Source organism: Lepisma saccharinum, chromosome 26 (assembly GCF_977018435.1).
Source record: "Lepisma saccharinum chromosome 26, izLepSacc3.1, whole genome shotgun sequence".
In the NCBI taxonomy this organism is placed as follows: domain Eukaryota; kingdom Metazoa; phylum Arthropoda; class Insecta; order Zygentoma; family Lepismatidae; genus Lepisma; species Lepisma saccharinum.
Genome location: NC_139254.1, coordinates 43,849,674 through 43,872,568, shown reverse-complemented (window position 1 = coordinate 43,872,568; position 22,895 = coordinate 43,849,674). Strand labels below are relative to the sequence as shown.

Genomic DNA, 22,895 nt, shown 5'->3' with positions numbered 1-22,895 from the left:
AAATACATTTGAAAAATCACAATTATTACTCTTTATTTGTTTGTTCCTCAAGTCCCAGAAGGTTCACAATATATATTTAACTGGCAAATTTTAATTAATCTATAAATTTTAGATTGGTCAAATTCTTCCCTTTCCCTGCCAGGTTACGTCTATGCTTACCTTCACACATAGTGAACAGAAATTTTGAATATTATACCTTAAAACATATTGTACTTCAGGCTTTGTGCTAAATACATAAGCATTTTTAATAAGATTAACTTTTAATGTCATTTGATGCAAATGATTTTTTTATCACCCTGTCTCTGAACCACCCATCCCAATTTTTGCATCAGGCATTAGTACACACTTTGAGCTACCTACATATAAAATTGGGGGGAAATTGAAGGGGGGGCATTGCACGAAATTTGATCTTGAAGTTAGTCATTTTTTCTTCTAAAAAAATACATGAAACTATACATAAAAATACATGGTTATTAATACAATCATCTGAAACCTTATTAAAATGAAATTTTACACTATTTTGAACAAAAGAAAAGAAACTTGAAGTTTCTACGGCAAACCTGAAGGAAGATACTATCATTTATAGCCTAATGCGTGTCATTCAAAGTGGAGCCGCAAGTGGCGTAGACGGAGATTTTAAAAAGCGCGTAACTTCTGAACCCCTTGACCAATCTAAAAAGAATTGTCATTTTTGTAATCAGCATTAAAAATTCTATAAGTATACCGAATTTGATCAAAATCTGGGATGGTGGGTGACATGGCCTGGATGAATTGACGTGGAATGACCCACGATTGGTTTCATCAACTGACATGCCAATGTGATGATTGCATAATGAAAGATTATAATCCAAATTTTGGACTGACAAAACAGGGGGTGACGATTATGTGGTTAAATATGGTACATGATTGTGAACATACTATGTTTCAGTGTAACGAATAAGATAATTACAATTGGTGATATTACGTACTGAATTTTTATGTACATTATCACATAAGAGGGAACCAGGTGGGGTTTAATAAAGGAAATTTTTGTGCAAAATTTAGAAAATATCTGATTTATATTTATATTCTGTAGAAGTATTGTGGGAATTTTGTAGAACAAGTAAGACCCTCAGACTCTGGTAAAGATTTGTGGGTATTGATGATTAAATTTGAACGGATATTTTCTGTTATTGGAATCCCAGTTTTAAATTTCTGCATGTTGCATCTTCCTGCATACTATTTTGTCCTTTTCCTTTTGCCACTACTCCATTATATGGCATGATAAGAATTCACTCTAGATAGGTCATAGATTGAAGTAAAAACTTTATTTTCTTTAGAATATGCGATTAGCAGTTTTCTTATGTATTGTGATTGATATGCAGTATTATTTTGTCTCTGTAGAAAGCAAGAAGAAGGAGTTTGCCCAGCAGAGTCCACTGTGGATGTCGGATGAGTTAGAATTCTGGCCGGACAAATCAGAGCAGCCTCTCAAGTTTTGCCAAATAGCAGCCTTGTACAGTGAACTGGTTGCTGTATCAACTAACGGACAGTTGTACCAGTGGAAATGGAATGAGCCAGAACCGTTTAAACATCCTGAGGTAGGTTAAATAATTATTGATTCTTTTACAATGAATATAGAGCCTCTTGAATGAGAATGATTGATCATTTGTAATAGCTACTATTGGCTGATCATGGGATGTTCGGGAATATTATTCAGGGTATCTACCAGTCTGGTAAAGTTTGAAATCTTGGAAAAGTCAGGGAACGTTACTGTGCTTCTGAAAGGAATCAACATTTTTGTAGTAGTGTACTGAAAGTAGATTTGTGGAAAACAAAGAAGAAAAGGGTAAGCAAGAAATGTTAAATTTGTTGGTTGACAAAAATACTTCAGTTTGATATACTGAGTATTAAAGTGGTTACAACATAAATTGTTTAATAAATACTGCAGGAAAAGGTCATGTTTTGAAATAGTTTCATGTAGAAATCTACTACATTAAGTGTCAATTTTCATTTTTCACTTTTGCAGCAGTACACGTTCCTCACAAGAAGTTTGGAATATTGTTATATTAGACAATAGTTAGAGGCACATATTTTTGGTAAATAAAAAAGCAAAATTTCTGTACAAAAACTGAGTCAATTTCGGGTTCAAAAGCGGTAAATAAAATAAAATATCAATGTTATAGTGGTGAAAAATTGGATGAAATGTGGTATATAAAAAGACATTTTGGTTTTAAAATTGTGAATATAATCCTAAATTTGTTTTAAAAACTACACTTATTCCACAGAATTAACATTTCACTTCTAATAGTACATTTATGTACTTATCAGAGTATTAAGTTTGTTTCTGTGTAAAGGAGTCCATTTTTGCTTCTCCAATATTAATAGCAGAATTAATCAATTTTCCGGGAATTGCATAACTCTCAGGATAATTCAGACCTCACAAGGTCTCGCATCGGTGAATAAAGCCTGAATTTCGTGTTTGAGTTAATTTTGCTTTTTGCAGTTCATTTTGCATTATTTCGTGACACAACATGGTCACAAAATGCATCTCACACCTTTCAAAAACATGAAAAATTAACTCTACAATGTGTTTTTTTCAAATTTCGTTTTTTCATATATATTATTGTCAATAGTTGATAGATATGGCCTTGGAATGCAACAACACATGGTACCTTCCTGGTGGAAGTTCTTTTTGCCAACATATGCCACCATGACTATCACCTATTGCCTAATGTAATATTATTCCAAACTTGTTTTACCTAATATAACAATATTCGAAACTTTTTGTGAGGAATGTATATCGGGATTAACACAGATTCTAATGCTAATTTTTTTGTAAGTATGTCTGATTTATGCTATAGTTATAAGAAAATCTTTGTTAACCATAAACCAATATGTGACAAGTATTATGTAAAAGCTCACCCCTCAATACCCTTTTTAACAATCAGTTTCTGTTCATTTCCCCTTCTTTTCCAAGTGAGGTGGTAGCTAAAATATAGTGACCTTCTTGCACCCATTTTTAAATACAGAATTGTCTTAATGGCTTTAGTCCGGAAAATTCAGGTTCTTTGTCTGAAAAAGTTTGGGAATTTTATTCCTATGAAATTATAGACACCCTGGTATTATATTGGTAAACTACTTTTACACATCAGGTATTTAAGAAATGGCCTGTTTCTCGAGACTACGAGTATTTCAAAATTATTTTATTTAGTCCAAGGTTGAATTTATAAATGATGATACCATCTAGGATATTTGTCGAACACAATGATGCGGGATGGATGTTCATAGGTTTATAAAGAATTATAATTAGGACTTAGCCAATAATTATACAGATTTGTTAAAATCAACATAAAACAGACAATTATAACACCATTAATCCTTGTTTCCATGATATGAAAAACTCAATATGCTGACCAAGGCAGTAATTTATTTTATTATAAAACATAAACTAAACGTTTCAACCTGCTAGCAAGGTCTTATTCTACTTTAGGTCAAAGTACAGTTGACAAGGGAAAGCCACCTGCTAGAATGTCTAGAACAACTTTCTAATAGTCTGGAGGTGAGTAATGTTTGTGTATATCATCCTGTTTTTGTATCTTGTTACATTTGAACTTGGTACAGAGTTTGAAGACCTTGCTAGAAGGTTGAAACGTTAAGTTTAGTTTATGTTTTATAATAAAATAAATTACTGCTTTTTTCAGCATATTGAGTTTTTCAAAACAGACAAACAGCACGATAATAACACACTTTAAGAGATTTTTCAAGCTTTCGATTCCATCTTGGAATCATCACCGCAAATCCACTCCAGGATCCCGATTTTTACACAAAATTTCCAACCACCCACCAGGACAAAAAGATAACATCTGGAACAACTTCATCAGTGTAGCGTTACACTTTTCTTCCAACAACAAAGTGCTGCAAGAGGAATTGGATACTCTAAGACAACAGGCAATCCTTAATGGTTACAGTCTCAACATTATAGACCAGAACCTGCAAGTGAAACAAAAGGAAAAGCCAGAAGCAACCATCGAAGAAGAGGACTTCCGATTATGCTTAGGCATCCCATTTGTACCAGGTCTATGCACCAAACTTCAACACATCCAAGAAAAAGGAAGTTCAAAATATCATTCAAACCTGGAAAATCCATAGGCCAAAACTTAGTCAGCTTCATAACTTACGACAAAGACCCTTTAATGAATTCCTGCATCTATAGCATTAAATGTGAATGTATCAGGAAATGTATAGGCTAATGCAAGAGACCCATCATAGACAGATTCGCAGACCACTTAGGGTACATAGAAAGTTCTTCTGGGTTGGCCAAACACGTCATGGAAACCAACCACCAATTACCACAGGATTGCATTTCCTTTTTGGCACAGGCTAAAGCAAACATAGCATGGGATATTAAGGAAGGAGTGCACATGATCAAAAACGCAAATAATATTAATGACAGAAATCTTTATTTATCATGGTACCGTATCAATCCATAGGATTGTATGTTTATTTTATTAAGTCTCTCTGAACGCTTCATGTTGACCAGGGCATTCACTTGTTTTTCTCTCAGCTGTCTCAAGCCTCTTAGGCATGTTTACAATGCATTGTGTTGTGCCATGCAAACCTCCTGAGCATTCAGGAAATAGGTAACACTTCTGGGTTTGGTGTCAGCGGTTTGCATGGTAGCAATTATGATAATAAACACGATTCGGCGATTCGGCATCGAGGAAGAGCTCGATGGCCAGGGAATATAGAGGTGAGACAAGCTGGGAAGTGACTGGACTTTGGGAATTGAGTTGGTAGAGAGAGGAGGTCAGCAAGACAGGAGGTCGATAGTGGAAGCTCGCTTTGGTCAACACTTAGAGAGAAGCTCACAGAGGACTTCGCTATTTTCGATTCAGCTCAGAGACTTCAGTTAGACAGGTAATTATCCTACACCCAGCCATGATACAGGTTCAACGGTTCACAAAATCCAACGAGTTGCCATTGTCTTTTCAGTAGTTTATTTCCTTTGTGTAATTTGTACCTTTCGCATGCCAAGCAATAACTCGTCATGTCAGTGACGAGTGGTCTCATCAAGAGGATGAATGATGAGTAGTTTACATCACCCCATCAGTAAACTGGTTCAGATCCCTTCATTCTATAGAATGACACGTGGTGGAGATTTGCGGGTCTTTTCATTTTTTCAGAAATGAAAAGAAATGTTTAACCAGTTTAAATTTAACCCCCTAGCTAAATTTTGACACGTGGTGGAGTGCTTGAGGCCTTTTCATTTTTCGAAAATGAAAAGAGTTGCAATTAAATTTTTAACCAGTTTAAATTCAACCCCACCCCAAATTTTGTTACATGGTTTTAAATTCAAACCCACCCTAAAATTTTGCTCATTTATTTAGTTTCGTTAGTATGTCCTTGCCATATTTCATTTTGAAAATACATAGGGTTTAAAGTTTTAAAATTAATGGGGGGAGAAGAATTTATATATGCCATGATAGATGTTTAGTCTAACATGAGGATGAATTTGATTAAATTTATCGACTTCAAGTTTGGGTCGGTAATCAGCGAAATGTAGAATGCGAAGGAAACTGCGCCCTAGCTCCGTCGCGGTTACCCACGTCGGGCTGGCGCTATGGTATCAGGAGTATCCGGCATTCCGCGTGGCGGAAGGTTCGATGACGGATTTGAGGGAGGCCCATTTCATCAAAAATGTGGCCGGCTCAGGGACGTCCGTGGACGATTCCCTATCAATCTGCTCCTGGTAGCTCTGTGGTTCACTCACGAACCCGGTACCATGGCTACAAATTCCCACCTGAGAAAATTTTTACCATCCAGAATTTTAAATAAGGAACAAGGAAAAGGCATTTAGATTTGATGATTTCTTGCATTGACAGTGATTTTAGAATTTTTTTTACATAATCTTGAATACGAAAATTATTACAACGTTGGTTATGAGGATGCAGTAAGCTACAGTGAACAGTAAACGATTTTACTTTTAACATTTTAATTAATTAATAATGTGGATTAAAAGTGGATTTTAAAGTTATTTATGAATGAGGAAAATAAATTAGTGCCACCGAGTCAGAGTCAATCGGCACTATGGTGCATTTTAACGAGTTATGGCACAGAGTATGCTTGTTTGAGTCAATATATTATTATTATTATTATTAATTGAAATTTCTTAAAAGTTTAATTTAAATTTGGTTTAAAACTGACCGTAACTTGTAAAGGATTTAGAATGCTTGAACTATAACTGCTAAGATTATTGCAACGAGGATATTACATTTTTATACATATATAGTTTTGGGAACGAATAAGGCCCCGAGGACCACTCATTTATATTCTTAATGACTGAAGTCTCCTAGCACCTCATGAAGGGAGCTTAGATTAAGGAGATAGTCAAGTTTATACGAGATAGTCACTTGCCTTACGTTACCTTAACTTACGCATACATTGCCTGAAAATTTTAATTCATGTTAATATGTAAAGAAACGAAACGCTAATTATATTCCTCGACACGCTGTACAATTATGTCCGCTATTACGCCAAGCGTATATAGTTAGAGTGGCGTACCGTGATTTAGGGTATAAACCGCCCGATTAATTAAAAGTTCTAGTTGAGAAGTAATAGATGTATAATTAGGCTGCAGTGACGAGAGATGTCCGTTCACAGGTAAGCAGTAGTGACGAGAATGAATCCGTACACAGATATACATATACTTATATGCTTTAAGCAAAGTTAGGCACAGCCAACTTATTTTGAATAACTAGAAGAGAATTAGGAGAGCATCACACGGCGTGGACGTTTCTCACATATTAACGAGATAATTTTTGTTAGTATATCTTTATATTTTTTTTTTTCTCTGTCCGAAACAATGTTTCGTTTGACAGTTGAATATTTATCCTTAGCACGTTGTAGCTTCGAACGTTAAAAACTCTAAAATGCAGATTGTTTTAAAATCTTAAATATAAATATTGCAAGTTTGCTCCAAGTTACGGCATTTATTAAAGTGAAACAGGTCTAATATTTTAAATACACTTGCATGACATAATAATAATAATAATTTATTATAGAATAGCACTAATAATATTAAAGATTAAAAGCAGACTTATTATTTAATAATGTGCTTTAGGCACAAAAGTTTTTGCAGTATGTAATAATACTAGCTCAGCGAATACATCACTAGAATTTTTTAGTTACTCTTCAGAAGAAGGTATATGATTATATTAGCAAAGTTTATTTTTAAGCGACAGTTATGAGAATATTTATATTATATGAATATGTAGACGTCGACGTCAAGATTTTATTGCGCTCCACTAACAAGTATTTTCCTTCGGATATTGGATAGCTACCGATAATCCTGGAAATCCATTCTGCCATCGCAGAATGATAATGATTAAACCACAACGGTTTTAGTTTAAAGCTTTGCCACAATAATATGCTAAGCATATTTTAGAATGAGTAGAGAGAATTAAAGATTCTTCAAGTTTTAGTGATGTTAGTATTTTAATGCATTTAAAGATCGCATAAATAATAATAATTATTTTATTTCAGGTAGTCAGGAGTAAATCAGTCTCAATTTTTTACGGTTCGATTGATTTCAAAGAATTTAAACGTAAAGTTAACACCTGAAATTTAAAATAAGATAAGTTAAACAGTGCTAATAAATTTAGAGAATAAATAAATTATATTAAATAAATAAATTACGCAGATAATTTGAGCCTAGAGTCAGAAATAATTAAAAGTTGAGTTAAACTATTTACTAATTAAACTAGGCAGGCTTATAGTACGTATTAGTTTTGAAGAACTGTTTGTTTTGATTGCCTAAGCAACTTGAAAATCATTGCGATTTTAGTTATTTTAAACGGATTTCTTCCATACGTAAAAGCTTCTAATTTTATTTATCTGGTGAACAAGTTCTTTGACTATCCTTATAATATAATTACAATTTTATTATTAACAACATTTATTATTAGTATTTTTATAATTTTCATAATCTGTTATTTTCAATGTCACCGCAAGAAATCTATTACTTATGACCATGAGTGTACCAACGAATTACCGTTAAGCAAACTTAATGATTCACCGCCCATTGAGCAGATTTACGACGATATTGCACCGATTGTTGAAGTGGTACCATTAAAAACGAGTCACCCGCCAATTCCCCCTCCACTCTTGCCTCAGTCCATTATTATTCAACCTAGGGTACAACTAGAAGTTCAAGATGCATCCAGAAATAGTTTAGTCACTAAAGACGACAGTATTGATTTGCCGAAGAATATTTTATCCATTAAAGATAGAGTTCAGAAATTTGCCGTAAGCAAGGGTCCTAATTTTGTTCCAAACAGTCGCAAAATGGAAAGTGAATTGCCTATTTCACACTGTGTTCAGCCAGTTGTAAAAGTTAAAGAGTTATTTGCGAATCAGTCACCAGTAAAAGTCGAGAAAGTTTCAAGTGTTACTTTAAAAGCAGAAAGTAAGCCAAATTTTCAGGTTCCCGAACCTGTTGTATTGTTTACAGACCATATTTTTTACGACTTCACGTTCGCCTAGAATTTTATATTTATTACGATTCAAATTTTAAGTATTATTCATTTTTTACGTTTGATTGTACCTTATGCAAGGTTTATTAGTTATTTAGTTTGCTAACAGCTTCCCAACTGTTGTTATTACGAGCGCGGAAGTGTTCTAGTAACACGCTGTCGCAAGCACAACGAAGTTTTTTCTCTTTCCATCCCATTTATTACGTCATTTCAAAGACCTTGACTTTATTTTGAATTCCCGCAGCGCTTACTAAACCTTGTTCGTAGTAATTTAAAGTTTTGTAAACTTTAACGCGTCATGCTGGTGGTCAGCGAATCATGGCGTTGCATTTTCTTCTTCCGCACCTTTGCTTGTTGCCCAAAGCAACGATTTTTTTTCGTTCGCTATCCCGAACGGAACCCGAACGTACCCGAAGTCGCCGATCACGGCAGCGAACTTGCCAGAGCTTTCGTTGTCGCCATAGAGAAATTTTCAGTTACGTCCAGCGACCACAAATGCAACCTTGCACAATTTAGAATGTCTGGTATCAGCGAATTCCTTTTCTGCACTCAAGCGCTCTTCCGAGTACTTTTGAACACGCTAGAAGCTTAGAAAACACTTAGCATTGAGATTACATCAGCCAGGGGCGGTCGTCCATTAAAATTTTATGGGATCAGTTTAGTTACGCATATAGCCATCAGAAGTTGATTTTACGATAGAAGTTCATGTAAACAATGTTAGGGATATTTTGTTCTATATAGGTAAATTTTTTCCGTAAAACGTCGCATTTATGCACTTCAGATTAATCACGACCAATAATTTTACAGAGGAACAACAAGACGATTTTTTTTGCGTTTTTCTCGCAAAATTTTCCCGTTTTTCATAAGAGATATTTATAGTAAGTAAGTTTTTTGGGAAATCGACGTACATTTGGTTTAAATCTGGATAAAGTCAAACGAAATTTTGATAAAATCAGGGAAATTTCTACAAAAGGACAATTTTAGCACTTTATGCACTTAGAGTAATCAAGATTATTAGCAACATGCCAGGTTAAGCCTCGGTGATTAGCACAGGCATGTGCAGCAAAAGTCGCCACGGCATCGTTAGCCTGTCCAAATTTAAACAGTGTGGTTTACCACAAATGTTATAATTTGGGAATTTATTATTATTATTAGGAAATTTATTATTATTATTAATAATTATTATTAGGAAATTTAGCTTATTTACCCAATTTGCACCTTATTCGACAATGCAGCAATAAATTCATTACTTCTTACTGATTAACTTCGTGTTAATGTTAGTACAGTAGGTAATAACTAGTAATTTCTATTTATATTTTAATATATAGCATAACTATTCTCTATCTATTTTGTTTAAACATACCTAAGGAATTGACACACCATTCTTATATGAGTCAAGTATACCTTTCCGCGGCGGGTCTGTTTACACGACCAAGTGATTTGAGGTATACGGCGGACTCAAGAAGTTTTGAGTGGATACATTTCTTTTGTTTAAAGGAAATTTGAAATTGAGAAAGTTTTTCATTATTTTTATTGTGTTTCAAATTTGAATTTCACCTTTTAATTCCCTGATGCTTTATTTGTTACCACCTGGAGTTTCAACGAAACTCAGAAGTAGCATTTAGAACATGCTTGCAACGCTTATTTTTGTTTATTAATTCTACATTTTGTAATTTTGAAGTGAAGTCTATTACTGACAATAAATTATTTCAGTTTATCAGAACACGCAATGGTATTTTAATATCAGGCTCAGGTCAATTTATTGTCATTCAGAATTTGAATAATAATTTGAACACGCACAGATCAGTTCAGCTTACCGAAGGCCAATCTTTATTTTTTAATTATCAGGATTTTTCGCAAATTATTGTGGATCAACAAATTTTACACACAAGAATTTTAGCTTTCGAACAAGTCAAAATGCAGGAAATTGAGTTACTACCTAATATTCCCAAGAATTTATCTGATTTCACTATTCCCCAATGGACTCCACTTGAACTTGCTTTAAAACAACTTAATCAATCAATTAGTAAGAACATTTCATTTCAAGAATTAGTCCTAAACCCTTTGCCCATGTCTATATTAGTTTTTATTATTTGGAATGTGTTATTAACCGCAACCCTAGGATATTATTTTTATAAGCATCATCAGCTTGCGAAACAGATTAATTCAGAGCAGCGCAGTAATAATTAATAGGTTAAGGCAACACATTAATCATGGACATTAATATTTTTAATTACGGTTGGATATTTTATTTAAATTTTCCTTATTTATTTTCAAAGAGTTATGGCAATTATTTTATCAATTTATTTTAATCATATTTTATTTTTGATGAGACAATTTAATTCAATTTTAAAAGAAAAGGCAGTGGAAATTAGTTGGTTTTGTGTACATGCGTACTTGAATTATATATACCCATCCTATTGCAATTTCCTTTCTTTGTCATAATTTTTCCCTTTCAACCTAACCTGTCTATACGGAACGCCATGGACAAGCAATGCCTACACCATCCATGGGCATTTTTCATTACGGACATCCGCAGGCAATCTACTATTACCAGGCAGAAAGACTGAGTATCATTCTACGAGGGAGACATGCAGACATTTTAAGTACTATTTCAAGAAGAGACTCGTCACCACCAATTTGAGGGAGACATGCAGACATTTCTACTTATTACTGCACGGAGACTACCTTTTACATGAAGGATGTACAACCATACATTTCCAAATATAGCGGACTACACATTATCAACAACACCTAGTGATGGAGCTAAATAAAATTCCCCTCCACACTGTTTGCAGTTAAAACAACAACTTTTCCCCATCTCCCAAGTTCTACGGGTAATTTACTACATTTTTACATTGCCCCAATGCAGTCAAGACGACAAGCAATCCAGAAAGAAGAGGAAGCAGAGAAAACATACATTCTACAACCAGCAGTTCTGGTCACAAACAATAATTACAGAATTGTGCTACAGTGTTTCTACACATACACATGTGAGCTTTTATCATGTGTATCTATTTGGTCATTTGACATGCATTATGGGAAACAGTACTTTTCCATAGTCCTTATATACATTTTCAGTTTTGTGTCATGCATGAGAACCAGTTTTATATGCATTTAAGTTTACATTATACTGCAAGGAAGCGACAAGCATCAGTGCATCAATTAGTGCATATTTTTGTTTTAAGAAGAAGTTTTTACAATGGATATCCAATTGCACATGCAAGCTATAACAAGCATAGCTACAGTATTTTCAAACATTGCAGACAGTATGCTTTAGTTTTATGCAAATGTTTTTTCCAAACAGTTAATTGTGTTTCACCAATATTGCACATTTTCTGATATTTTCAATCAGAGTAGACAGTTGGTAAAATACTGCAAGATTATTTTTTTTTTGTGTGTGCAGACATACAAAGGTATTCACCAAGCCATATATATGTATACAGTGTACAGATTAACGTAGAAAAGAAAATGGAACGCTATAATTAAGTTTTACCAGCGACAGTTTTCAGTGTAACTCACTATATGCATTGAATATTGTATAATAATACATTGGAATGTGCAACACAGCCATGCAAGTTCATATATTCAACGTTGTTTGCAGTAGCTACGTAGTTCGTAATACATACGCACTTTGATATGATCAGGTTTTCACACGGACAAAACAGTGAGATGTGACAATGTTTTACATGCTTACTTACGTGTACTTACTTGTGCACCTTTTTAAGGGTTTTTTATTTGTTTGAAGAGTCTATATCAAGTGGAACTATACATAAACATTGTGAATTCCGTTCCATCTTGCACGACGCTCCAACCGCTTGCTTCACGGAACACACAGAGTCGTTACCGCGTGGCGAGACAGCACAGACTCTTGACTAGGAGCAGATTGATGAGCGATTATACATAATACCCATTACGTACACGCACATGTGATACATTAAGAGTTTTATCACTTAACGACACGAACGTTTGTGATTTCTAGTCCTATAATAGTATATATTATTGTTTTTACATCGTATAAACATACGAATTTGTTAGTATTAAGGGTATTATTCATTTTAGAGTTTAGGGAATAAAAATTTTTTTTTTTTGTTTGTTTTCATTCAGGCTACGGCAAACAACAGACAAGTTATGTTTTGGTGGATTTATTTATTTTGTATATTTGGTTTTTTAAGAAAATATATGGAATTGGCGAACCTGAGTCATGTCAAGCTTTGCGATTTGACTTTTAAATTTTCAAAGGAAAATTTTTCCTAGGCGGCGCGAACGTATCAATCCATAGGATTGTATGTTTATTTTATTAAGTCTCTCTGAACGCTTCATGTTGACCAGGGCATTCACTTGTTTTTCTCTCAGCTGTCTCAAGCCTCTTAGGCATGTTTACAATGCATTGTGTTGTGCCATGCAAACCTCCTGAGCATTCAGGAAATAGGTAACACTTCTGGGTTTGGTGTCAGCGGTTTGCATGGTAGCAATTATGATAATAAACACGATTCGGCGATTCGGCATCGAGGAAGAGCTCGATGGCCAGGGAATATAGAGGTGAGACAAGCTGGGAAGTGACTGGACTTTGGGAATTGAGTTGGTAGAGAGAGGAGGTCAGCAAGACAGGAGGTCGATAGTGGAAGCTCGCTTTGGTCAACACTTAGAGAGAAGCTCACAGAGGACTTCGCTATTTTCGATTCAGCTCAGAGACTTCAGTTAGACAGGTAATTATCCTACACCCAGCCATGATACAGGTTCAACGGTTCACAAAATCCAACGAGTTGCCATTGTCTTTTCAGTAGTTTATTTCCTTTGTGTAATTTGTACCTTTCGCATGCCAAGCAATAACTCGTCATGTCAGTGACGAGTGGTCTCATCAAGAGGATGAATGATGAGTAGTTTACATCACCCCATCAGTAAACTGGTTCAGATCCCTTCATTCTATAGAATGACACGGTACAACATAGAGAAAATTAGAAACCCTTCTCCCTCAGCCATCAATCCCAACAAACAAGAACTTGCCAACACTACAAGACTGCAACAACATCTTCCGGCAGACACAGTGAGTAGCACCAGCGGAACTCCAGTTGCATCCGCTTCGTTGTCACGACCAGCCCTGATGATGATTCAGAGATGGAATCGAAAGCTTGGAAAAACTTGTAAAGGGTTTTATTATGGTGCAGTGTGTGTATTTTGTGTTGATTCTAACAAGTATGTTGCTGACATGTGATGTGAGAAGTTTTTTACTGTCAAATTATACAGATTTCAATGATTCTCACAGATTTGGATAATTGATACATGAACATCGTAACAACTTGAAGTAATTCAGAATACAGTAGGACGTCCTTTATCCGCAATGTCAGTTTTCTGCACACTCAAAAAAGCAAGATTCAATTTTGAACAAATTTTGCGGCAATAAGAAGACTCTCCATAGAGGCATGCATATTTAGTTTCTGACGAAAACACAAAATGTGAAATAACACATTGTAATGTTAATTTTTCATGTTTCTGAAAGGTGCGAGGCACATTTTCCTACCCTGTTTTGTCACGAAATTATGACAAACGAACTGCAAAATGCAAAATAGACTCTCAAGCATGGAATTTACCGTTTATATACAGACGCGACACTTTTCTGAAGTCTGAAGTATCCTGTGAGTTATGCAATTCACGGAAATTTGATTAATTCTGCTGCAAATATTTGAGAAGTAAGAATGGACCCCTTTAAACTGGAATAAACTTTATATTCTGGTATTGATTTATTGTGCTATTAGAAGGGATATGTTTATTTCGTGTAATATTGCAGCTTTTAAATCAAATTTGGGATTATATCAAATTTTTTAAAACCAAAATGTCATTTTATATGGTGCTTTTTCTCCACTTTAACAGCGAAATTTCATTTTATTTGCTGCTTTTGAACCCAAAATTGACTGTTATTGTACCGAAATTTTGCTTTTTTATTTACCAAAAATATGTGCCTCTAACGATCAAATCTGTTCCAACACAGTACAGGTACAGTACTGTAATTTAGGCACATACTGTATGTATATTATGAGTGTTTTCTCATATCTTTTGTTTTCTTGTACTGTATACATATGTAGTACTGTGTACTGTATGTATAAAATACACCTGTACTCTACATGCTTTTCTTTATTAAATAAACACATGTTTGATTATCCGCAAAAATTGTTATCCGCATAACCTTTGGTCCCAATTAATGCGGATAAACTGTGTTCTACTGTATTTGTAAATTATAATATGAGTATTCCATTGGGACTATTCAAATTCATAATTTTATATATATGTGGTAATAAGAATGGTCAATCCATACCAAATGTTCCAGCACTGGTTGCTTGACCATTTTTTTAAAAAATCATACATTTTTCATATATTGTTGTGCCCCTATGCAAGAGTAGTTCAAATCAGACATTATTTTTCCAAAACTTTAAAATACTATGTATTTTCATGTACTTTTCACTTACACTCTGATGTGTGTTTAAGAATCAATATCACAGTAATGGTGATGCAGAAGTTGGCAGCTGTTTTGTTGGTATTTTTGTTTCAATTCATCAGTCTACATCATAGAAAAGAAAGTGAATGGACTTGACAGTGGTTATTATTTGAGATACTATCTTTGCATTGAACTGTACAGGTACAGTGGAACCCCGATTTTACATTTTCCCACATTATACATTCAATCTTCATTGTCCCAATATAGCAAAATGCTATAAAATTTTCCTGGATATTACATTTTCCCGCATGTTAAGTTCTTTCATCTTGGTCTCATGAAAAAAGTTCTTTCATCTTGGTCTCCTGAAAAACGTAAAATCGACGTTTCACTGTATTTAGAAGTTGCAAGTCTTTAAATAGAAAATTTTAGAAGTTGAGAGGGATGAAAAAATAAAGAAAAAAAAATCATGCAGATAGCAATTTTCACCATTTGTTAATTCTTTTCTCTTAGAATCCTCATGCTCATCATCCGAAGACTGTTAGTCTTGGACTGCTTAATGAGAAGATTAGCCATGTTGCAGCTGCATCAATCCGTTGTACAGTTTCTACGGAGTCTGGAAAGGTTGCAACATGGTGTGATGATACTTTGAGTCATGTTGCTGGAAAATTGGAACACCCTGCGCAAAGTTTTTCTGAATTTCAATTGGACAAAATTATTTCTCTTCATGTATGCAGCTTGTATACAGTAGCAAGGCTGGAAAATGGAGCTATTTATTGGTGGTAAGTGACACAATTTTTAAAGAAAACGTGATAACTCAGAGAAAAGAGTTAATTACTGAAACTGTTTATGTATGTGTACAGTGATAGATCGTAACCAAGTTTCATGCATTTCACCACAAAAGAAAAATACAATCCACAGATGTTGAACATGGACAACATCTAACATGCTAAAACTTTAAAGAAAAGAGAAATTGGAAGGGAAAGCGCTGGGAAGAAAGAAAGGGCAGGGGGATGATTTTACTCAGTGAAACACTTTAGAATCATGTTACTTGTTCCTAAAAAGTCTACATTTTAGGGGCTGAGGTAAAGTTTGGCATAATGTGTTTCCATTGTGCCCAAGTGTGTGCAAGCCATCTCTATCTTGTATCACCTACACGTGCAGGCTACTTTTTGGCATTTCAGATTAGCTTCCAGGTATTTCTCCTGTCCTATCCTAATTCTCCGCACCTGGGAATATCCTGCATGTAATAGTTACTGTTCTCTGACTAGTCCAGATCTGGAATACCAGCAGAACTTATTAGAGCTCAAGTGTTTTTTTTTTTTTGGTTTTTCTAATGGACGAGTCTAAAATAGTTTCTTGTAGGAACATTTACTTTCATATCTGTACACTCCCTTTGTACTGTCAGGTATGGGTTTTATGTGTGGGGATTTTCCAGCACAGGATAACATGTGCAAGTAGCCTTCAGTGCAGATAACACAATAGTTTTCATTCAACAGGAACCAGGTACATTGAGCCATCCATCCCAGGACTTGAACTTACATGACCTTTGTGGCAGCCTAACACCCTACCATGTGGGCTACTGTGGTTCTTTTGAAGTCCTTACCTCGTAATGGGCATGATGTCAGATTGTAACACAATTGGCATGGAACGGTCATATGGACCACGAAATTGAATTTACTATTTCCATGAGTTATAGAAATGTTAGCAAACTTTTTCAAGATTATCGTGTATTTTGGACCTTCTTCATGGAGTTATGATACATTTTTATCCACTAGTTCTGTTATTGCCATTTTTATTACTCAATTTGTCTAACTCTACAAAAATCTGTCTCATATTTGTAAACAGCTCTATAAACACTGTCATATGATTGTAAGATACAAGAAAGGCTTTAGTTGTTCAATTATCACAGAACGTAGATGCAGTCACCCAAAGATAACAAAAATCACACAAAAAAAATTCTGCACAATGTCAAAATGAGGGAAGAAACCTCAATGATCAGAGTGATAGTGGAAATAAGTACTTCATTGTCACTTTTAACAGATTGTATGTCCGCTTCCAACTTCTTCAAGTGAGGCAAGGACATTTTCACTAAAAGATGGATCAACAACTCAGATTCTCGCACTAGGTTCCATACCAGAAGTGTTTCGCAAAGGGCATCACATGGTCTGTGGGACCCAGGAGTGTCGTCTTGCTATGAAACTAAAATGCAACGAGCAAAGTGGTGCCGGCAGGTCACATGATATTCCAAGATATGAAGCTACTGGAAATGAGAGCAAAGTGCATGTTTTTGCTTCCATGAACGAGAGCGTTGTTCTACGCCACAGGTCCCAGGGACCATGCCACATCCGTTATGGGTTAAGTAAATCCAGTAAACAAATATAATACATGCTAAAGTTTGCGATATTAAAGAAAAAATCATCTTGAGGTATACGTAATATACATAATGAGGATTAGAAGAAATTCATAATTTTTAAAAAAAAACATAATAAAAGACTTGTCATCGTATTTTCTGAGCTTGTTCATTAAAAACTAATAAGCTGTTTAAATTTGTTGCTTCTTCAGCAATAGATGGAAAAATACAAATAACATCTTGTCTTGTGTTCCATTTATGTACAGTACTGTGGATTTCTGCACGTAATTGTCTTCTGTTCTATTTTTGTACACTTCTGTTCAGATAAAGTGGCACATACTTTAACTATCCAACCTTACAAAATGTAGGGCATAACCGATGGTGCAATGGTAGCATCGTCACCTTGTAATCAAGGGGTCCTGGGTTCGATACCCAGTGGAGACACATAGTGGTTTGAATCCCACTTTAAACTGAAGGTCCAGTCTCAATTAGCCTTACTATGCATATAGTGGACCTAAAACACTAACTCAATCAATCAAAACCTTACGAAATGTGCTAATTTATGTGAACAGGAGTGTACAAAGCTGGGGATTTCTGCACTTAATATTTTACATTCTAATATTTGTTTCTGAACATATTTATCATTGTGCTCTACTTACTTTAATTTCCAGGGGCATACTTCCATTTGCCCAGAGGAAACGTTTGTGGGAGAAGTACAGAGCAAAATCAAGGAAACATCGCCCATCATCAGTGGCCACAGAAATAATTGCTGGAAGTCAAGTCTGCATGAAAAACTGCCCAATGTATCAGCCAGGAGCTGTTGGTATGTGGTGTTACAACATTCTTTAGCTATGTAGGGAAAAGTTGGACAATAGCAGGTAGCTAATAATTATTGCTGCCAAAAACATATCAGTGAGCAAAAACCTGTTTTGTACTAGCAGAACATGGAATGTTTTATTTTAACAAATATGCTTGTCATGAGAGGAAGTATGCTTTTGAATAATGTGGATTGGTGGAATGAAAATTTGGTGCTCATTATAAGCTTCATAAAAACTTCATAAAATAACAAAAGCATTGGTTTATATGTCTCAAGGTCTTCCAAATGGGAAAAGCTGGCATTTAACCTTTTTCCGCCCAGGCATCTCGAACGAGATACCCAAATGTAACCCTCACTGTCCCAAGCGTCTCACGCTGTGCCAAGGTCGTAGTTTTTACCTTATAACTTTTCTATTTTTGGTTAGAATTTCGATTTTATTTTTTTATATTGTTCCTAACACATGTATTTAACAGAAATGGTTTTTTGCATTTTTTTTGTCCATGAAAATGGAGGGGAAAAGGCGGGAAAAGGTACTTCTCTTTTGCGGCTCTTTTCAACGTCAAATTTTTGCCGACAAAGGAAGACCAGCTTTGTTGTTCTAAAGCAATGCTTTTCACTCCCTCCTGCTATCTGCGTTCGAAGGAAGCTTGTTTATAAGTATTCGATGTCATAATGAAAGTTTTCCATGAGGGTGCAAGCAGGGGGTGGGGGAAGGGGGAAGACTGGTTGTTGAATCTGTATTGTGAGAATGGAATTTTGAAGCACACTGAAGGAAACCTTTGTTTTTTTAGCACAAGCGTCCACAAGTTGCGACAGGGGTTACCCTGCATTGTCTAAAAATAGAATTTCAAGCAGCTGCAAGAATCGGCACTCATTTTTCACTGTGTTCTAGCTTTTCGTCCGTGAATGTTGTGCGTAGGTGTCGTTTTGTGCCCAAGTGCGAGGACATTTTTTGGGTGAAGTGACAAGTTTTTAAAATAATTTTTGAGGGTTTTCTCCCTTCCGCCTCCATATATACGCCAAATTTGCATAAGTTTTGCATTTTGTGCATTTTGACATTTTTTTCGGGGGGCGGGGGGAAACACCATTTTTTTTTAAGAAAAGTATTTTTGAGGGGATTTTCCCCCCTTTCCCCCCCACATATACGCCGAATGTGCATAAATTATATATCGTCTGAATCTGTGATTCATTCTGCGTACAACGGTATATCGTTCATATCTCCAGGGCAAATAGTCTCTGAGCTAAAGTCATTTCAAGGTACCACTGCATTTTGAAGCTTGAATCAGTGGTGTGCCGACAATTCCTTTTGGGTGTATAACTCAAGTTACATTGGTCATATGATAATAATGCAAATATTTTTGTGTTCCTTACATGTTAGCGATCATTTCCATGTGCATGTCGACACTGTCATGTACTTTTTGCGTGAGGGGGTGGGGGAACAAAATTTTTTCCCCGAAATTTTGGAATTTTGAGAGTTAGCCACCTCCTCCTTGCCACATATACGCCGAATTTGCAAAAAAATCATATAGTCTGAATCTCTGGTTCATTCCGCGTACAACGGTATATCACTCATCTCTCTAGGGCAATTAGCCTCCGATCTACACTCATTTAATTGAAACTCGGCATTTTGCTCAAAATCGGCTCGGGACAGAGAGGCTTACATGTGAAAAAGGCCTTGGGCAGCAAAAGGTTAAAGGTTAATAAATTATCTCGTGAATTATGAATATTTTAAAGCTGAGGTTCTTCCCAGTTTCTACCGATGTTGATGTTTGAGCATTGTAACAATTTAAAACTGTTCGTAGTATTTATAAGCATTATTAATACTGTGGAACCCAGAATTTACAGTCACAGATTTTACATTTCCCTGCATTATAAATTCAATCCCCATGGTTCAAACAGAGCAAAATGTTATAAAAATTCCATCAAGGTAAATTCTGTAGTATTATTTTGTAATTGTATGACATCAATATACCACAATCGTGCTTTATGTTATGTGTTTGATGTTAATAGTAATACTTTTACATTAAAGGCTGAACTATACTGCATATAAGCATATCATTAGATGCATGCATATTTAGTTTTTGACAGAATCACACAATGTGAAATACCGTATTTTCTCATGTATAATGCACACTTTTTCCAAAATTTTTGTCTCCAAAAACTGTGATGCGTATTATGCACGAAAAAACTTATGAATAATGACCATGCAGGGTCATTCCATGATTTTGTGACGCATTGATTTTTCATGTTTACAGAATCCTATTGTGTTATACGTATATCATTGTAAAGCTTAAATTCTGCAGGTTCTGAATATGGCAACAGTATTTCATTCAAGATGGTGACACTAATTTGCGATGTGGTTGAAATAAGCTCATCATAAAATGAAGGCATAATTTGATTTTTATGGTACTTTGGATGAAAGAAAAGATAAGGAAAAAGAAAATAATAATTAAAATTCATTACTGACTAAATAATATGATATGGCGTGTGTAAATGTCTTAATGGAAGAAATCTTGTGCTGCTAACTGCAAGTTTGAGGATCCTAAATGTGCCTCGTATAAATGTTACGTTAATCACAGAAAAAGTATATATTTTGAAGTTCTTTTAGAAAAAGTAAAGATGGAATGAGCAGGACCACGTATAAAGTTTAAAGGTCATTTCCCACGATTTGTTACTTTGCAATGTAATGTTCTGTGACTCAAAGAAAAGCAGTGTCTTTTTGGTGGAATTCGAGCATGCACCTCCTGTCACATGGGATGCGTATCAGTGGTATTTGATTTGTTAGGCGAGAAATAATCGAAAATAACTTCTTGAGCACTGCAAATCCATAAGGTAATTTGTTCTCGCTTTCCAATATTACAGAATAAATAAGGTGGTTAAAGAGGAAAAGCTTTGGGATGCTAAACACAGTGGAGGGAGAAGGTGGAGGTGGCATGGGTTGGTGACTTATTGTTTTCATAGGACGATTTTCTCTAGGTCCACATAGCAACAGGTGACTCATTGAATAGGTGTGATGTCATCCACTCTTGATTGGCATAGCAACAGCTGTACGACCTACAACTAAGAAAGCCATTTCTTCAACCTGGATTGCACTGCACATGATATTTGAGATATAATTGTTTGTCACTTTTCCCAATCAAAAACCCTTTTCCGCATTATACATGCATGCACATTATACATGTGTAAATACGGTAACATGCAATAATGTTTAATTTTCACATTGAAGGCCTCTCCGATGGCACAATGGTAGCGTCATCGCCTTGTAATCAAGGGGTCCGGGGTTCGATTCCCGGTGGAGGCACATAGTGGTTCCGATCCCACTTTAAACTGTAGGTACAGTTCTGATTAGCCTTACTGTGCATAAAGTGGACTTAAAACAACAAATCAATCCAATCAATCACATTTTTTGGAGGTGTGCAGTTCATTTTCCTACCATGCTTTGTCACGAAATGATGCAAAATGCACATGAAAAATGAAATATACCTGTTTCTGAATATGATGTAAGAATTTATGGAATTGGAAATTGATGAGTTTCTGGTAACTTACCATGCTTTACCCTCTTTCTTCCATGTAATATTAATTTGGACCTCCTTGTCTTAGGTTTCATTATTTCCGGAGGAGTTCCAAAGGTTGGGCAGCTACAGAATGCCGCTTGGAATTTCACTGACACCTGTCGATTCAAGCTGATGCCTCAACCACAGCCAACCGAGCTGAAGAAACCAGAAATAAAGCCGGAGCCCAACAAGAGCAAGGAGACTGCTGATCGGCTTGATATGCCTCCACCACCTTCCCCTGCTAGCAGCACTTGCAGTGATACAGGAAGCATTACGAGCCCAGCTAGTCACAGTAAGTTACGCTTTTCTTTGGTTTTAAGAATTAGGGTGTTTAAGGACATAAATAGAATTAAACATTTATTTTAACCCACCTACTTACCATTTAAATACACATTTCTGGAGTTCAAGATTAACGTATAACTTGGGCATTTTGCTTGTTTTATATTGCCACATAACCACTTTATGTATATACGGTGTGTTTTAAAAGTCCTGCAGGATTCTAAAAAGCTATAACTTTAAAGTAATAGTTCTGATATGTACGTACCTCTCTCCCTGTAATAGATGGATACTAATTTTTCTTGTATGTATGCATTGCTTGCATTGTAGAATTATTTCTCTTGTAGTCTACGGTTATTACAAGCATAAAGACACTGTTTTTCGTTGCGACGTTTCAGTGTAATAACCATAGACTACAAGAGAAATAATTCTACAATGCAAGCAATGCGTGCGTACATACAAGAAATATTATTTATAAAGGGTGATCCTTAAAGAAGGCCGGATTTGAAAAGGATGCCATATTTTTTTTTGTTTGGTTGGCAGCATTGTTGGTGCGATTGTTGTTATCAGTTATCATTGAGGTTTTGTGTTGAGAAGCGTTTCAGTTGTTCTACTGTTTGTATGTGTTGCTAACGCCATTGAAAGGTACAGTAAGAAACAGCGAGTTTTGATTGCCAAAACGCAGTACAAGAATGGTGAAAGTTTCGCGGTGACTGTTCGGAAATTCCGTACGATACTTGGTCATCTTCATGCACCGAACGAATGAACTGTTCGTAGGTTGATCAAGAAATTTGAAGAAACTGGATCAACACAAGACATCAAAAGCCCTGGATGCCCTCGAAGTCGCCGGAGTGAAGCAAACGTTGCTGTTGTGCGTGATTCTGTTGCTGTGAGTCCTGCAAAATCGTATCGCCGTCGTGCTCAAAAACTGCATATGGCGCCAACAACAATG

The 22,895-nt window shown here is 35.5% G+C and overlaps 1 protein-coding gene across 2 annotated transcripts in view; it reads left to right on the top strand.

Moving 5' to 3' along the window:
- Positions 1 to 22,895, top strand: part of hyd (E3 ubiquitin-protein ligase hyd) — a 191,947-nt gene that overhangs the window by 40,506 nt on the left and 128,546 nt on the right. For both annotated transcript variants that reach the window (XM_083112520.1, XM_083112519.1), the window contains exons 6-9: positions 1,384 to 1,580; positions 15,457 to 15,725; positions 17,968 to 18,119; positions 21,714 to 21,959. In XM_083112520.1, coding sequence (XP_082968646.1) covers positions 1,384 to 1,580; positions 15,457 to 15,725; positions 17,968 to 18,119; positions 21,714 to 21,959 — 864 coding nt within the window. The remainder of the gene's footprint in view (positions 1 to 1,383; positions 1,581 to 15,456; positions 15,726 to 17,967; positions 18,120 to 21,713; positions 21,960 to 22,895) is intronic.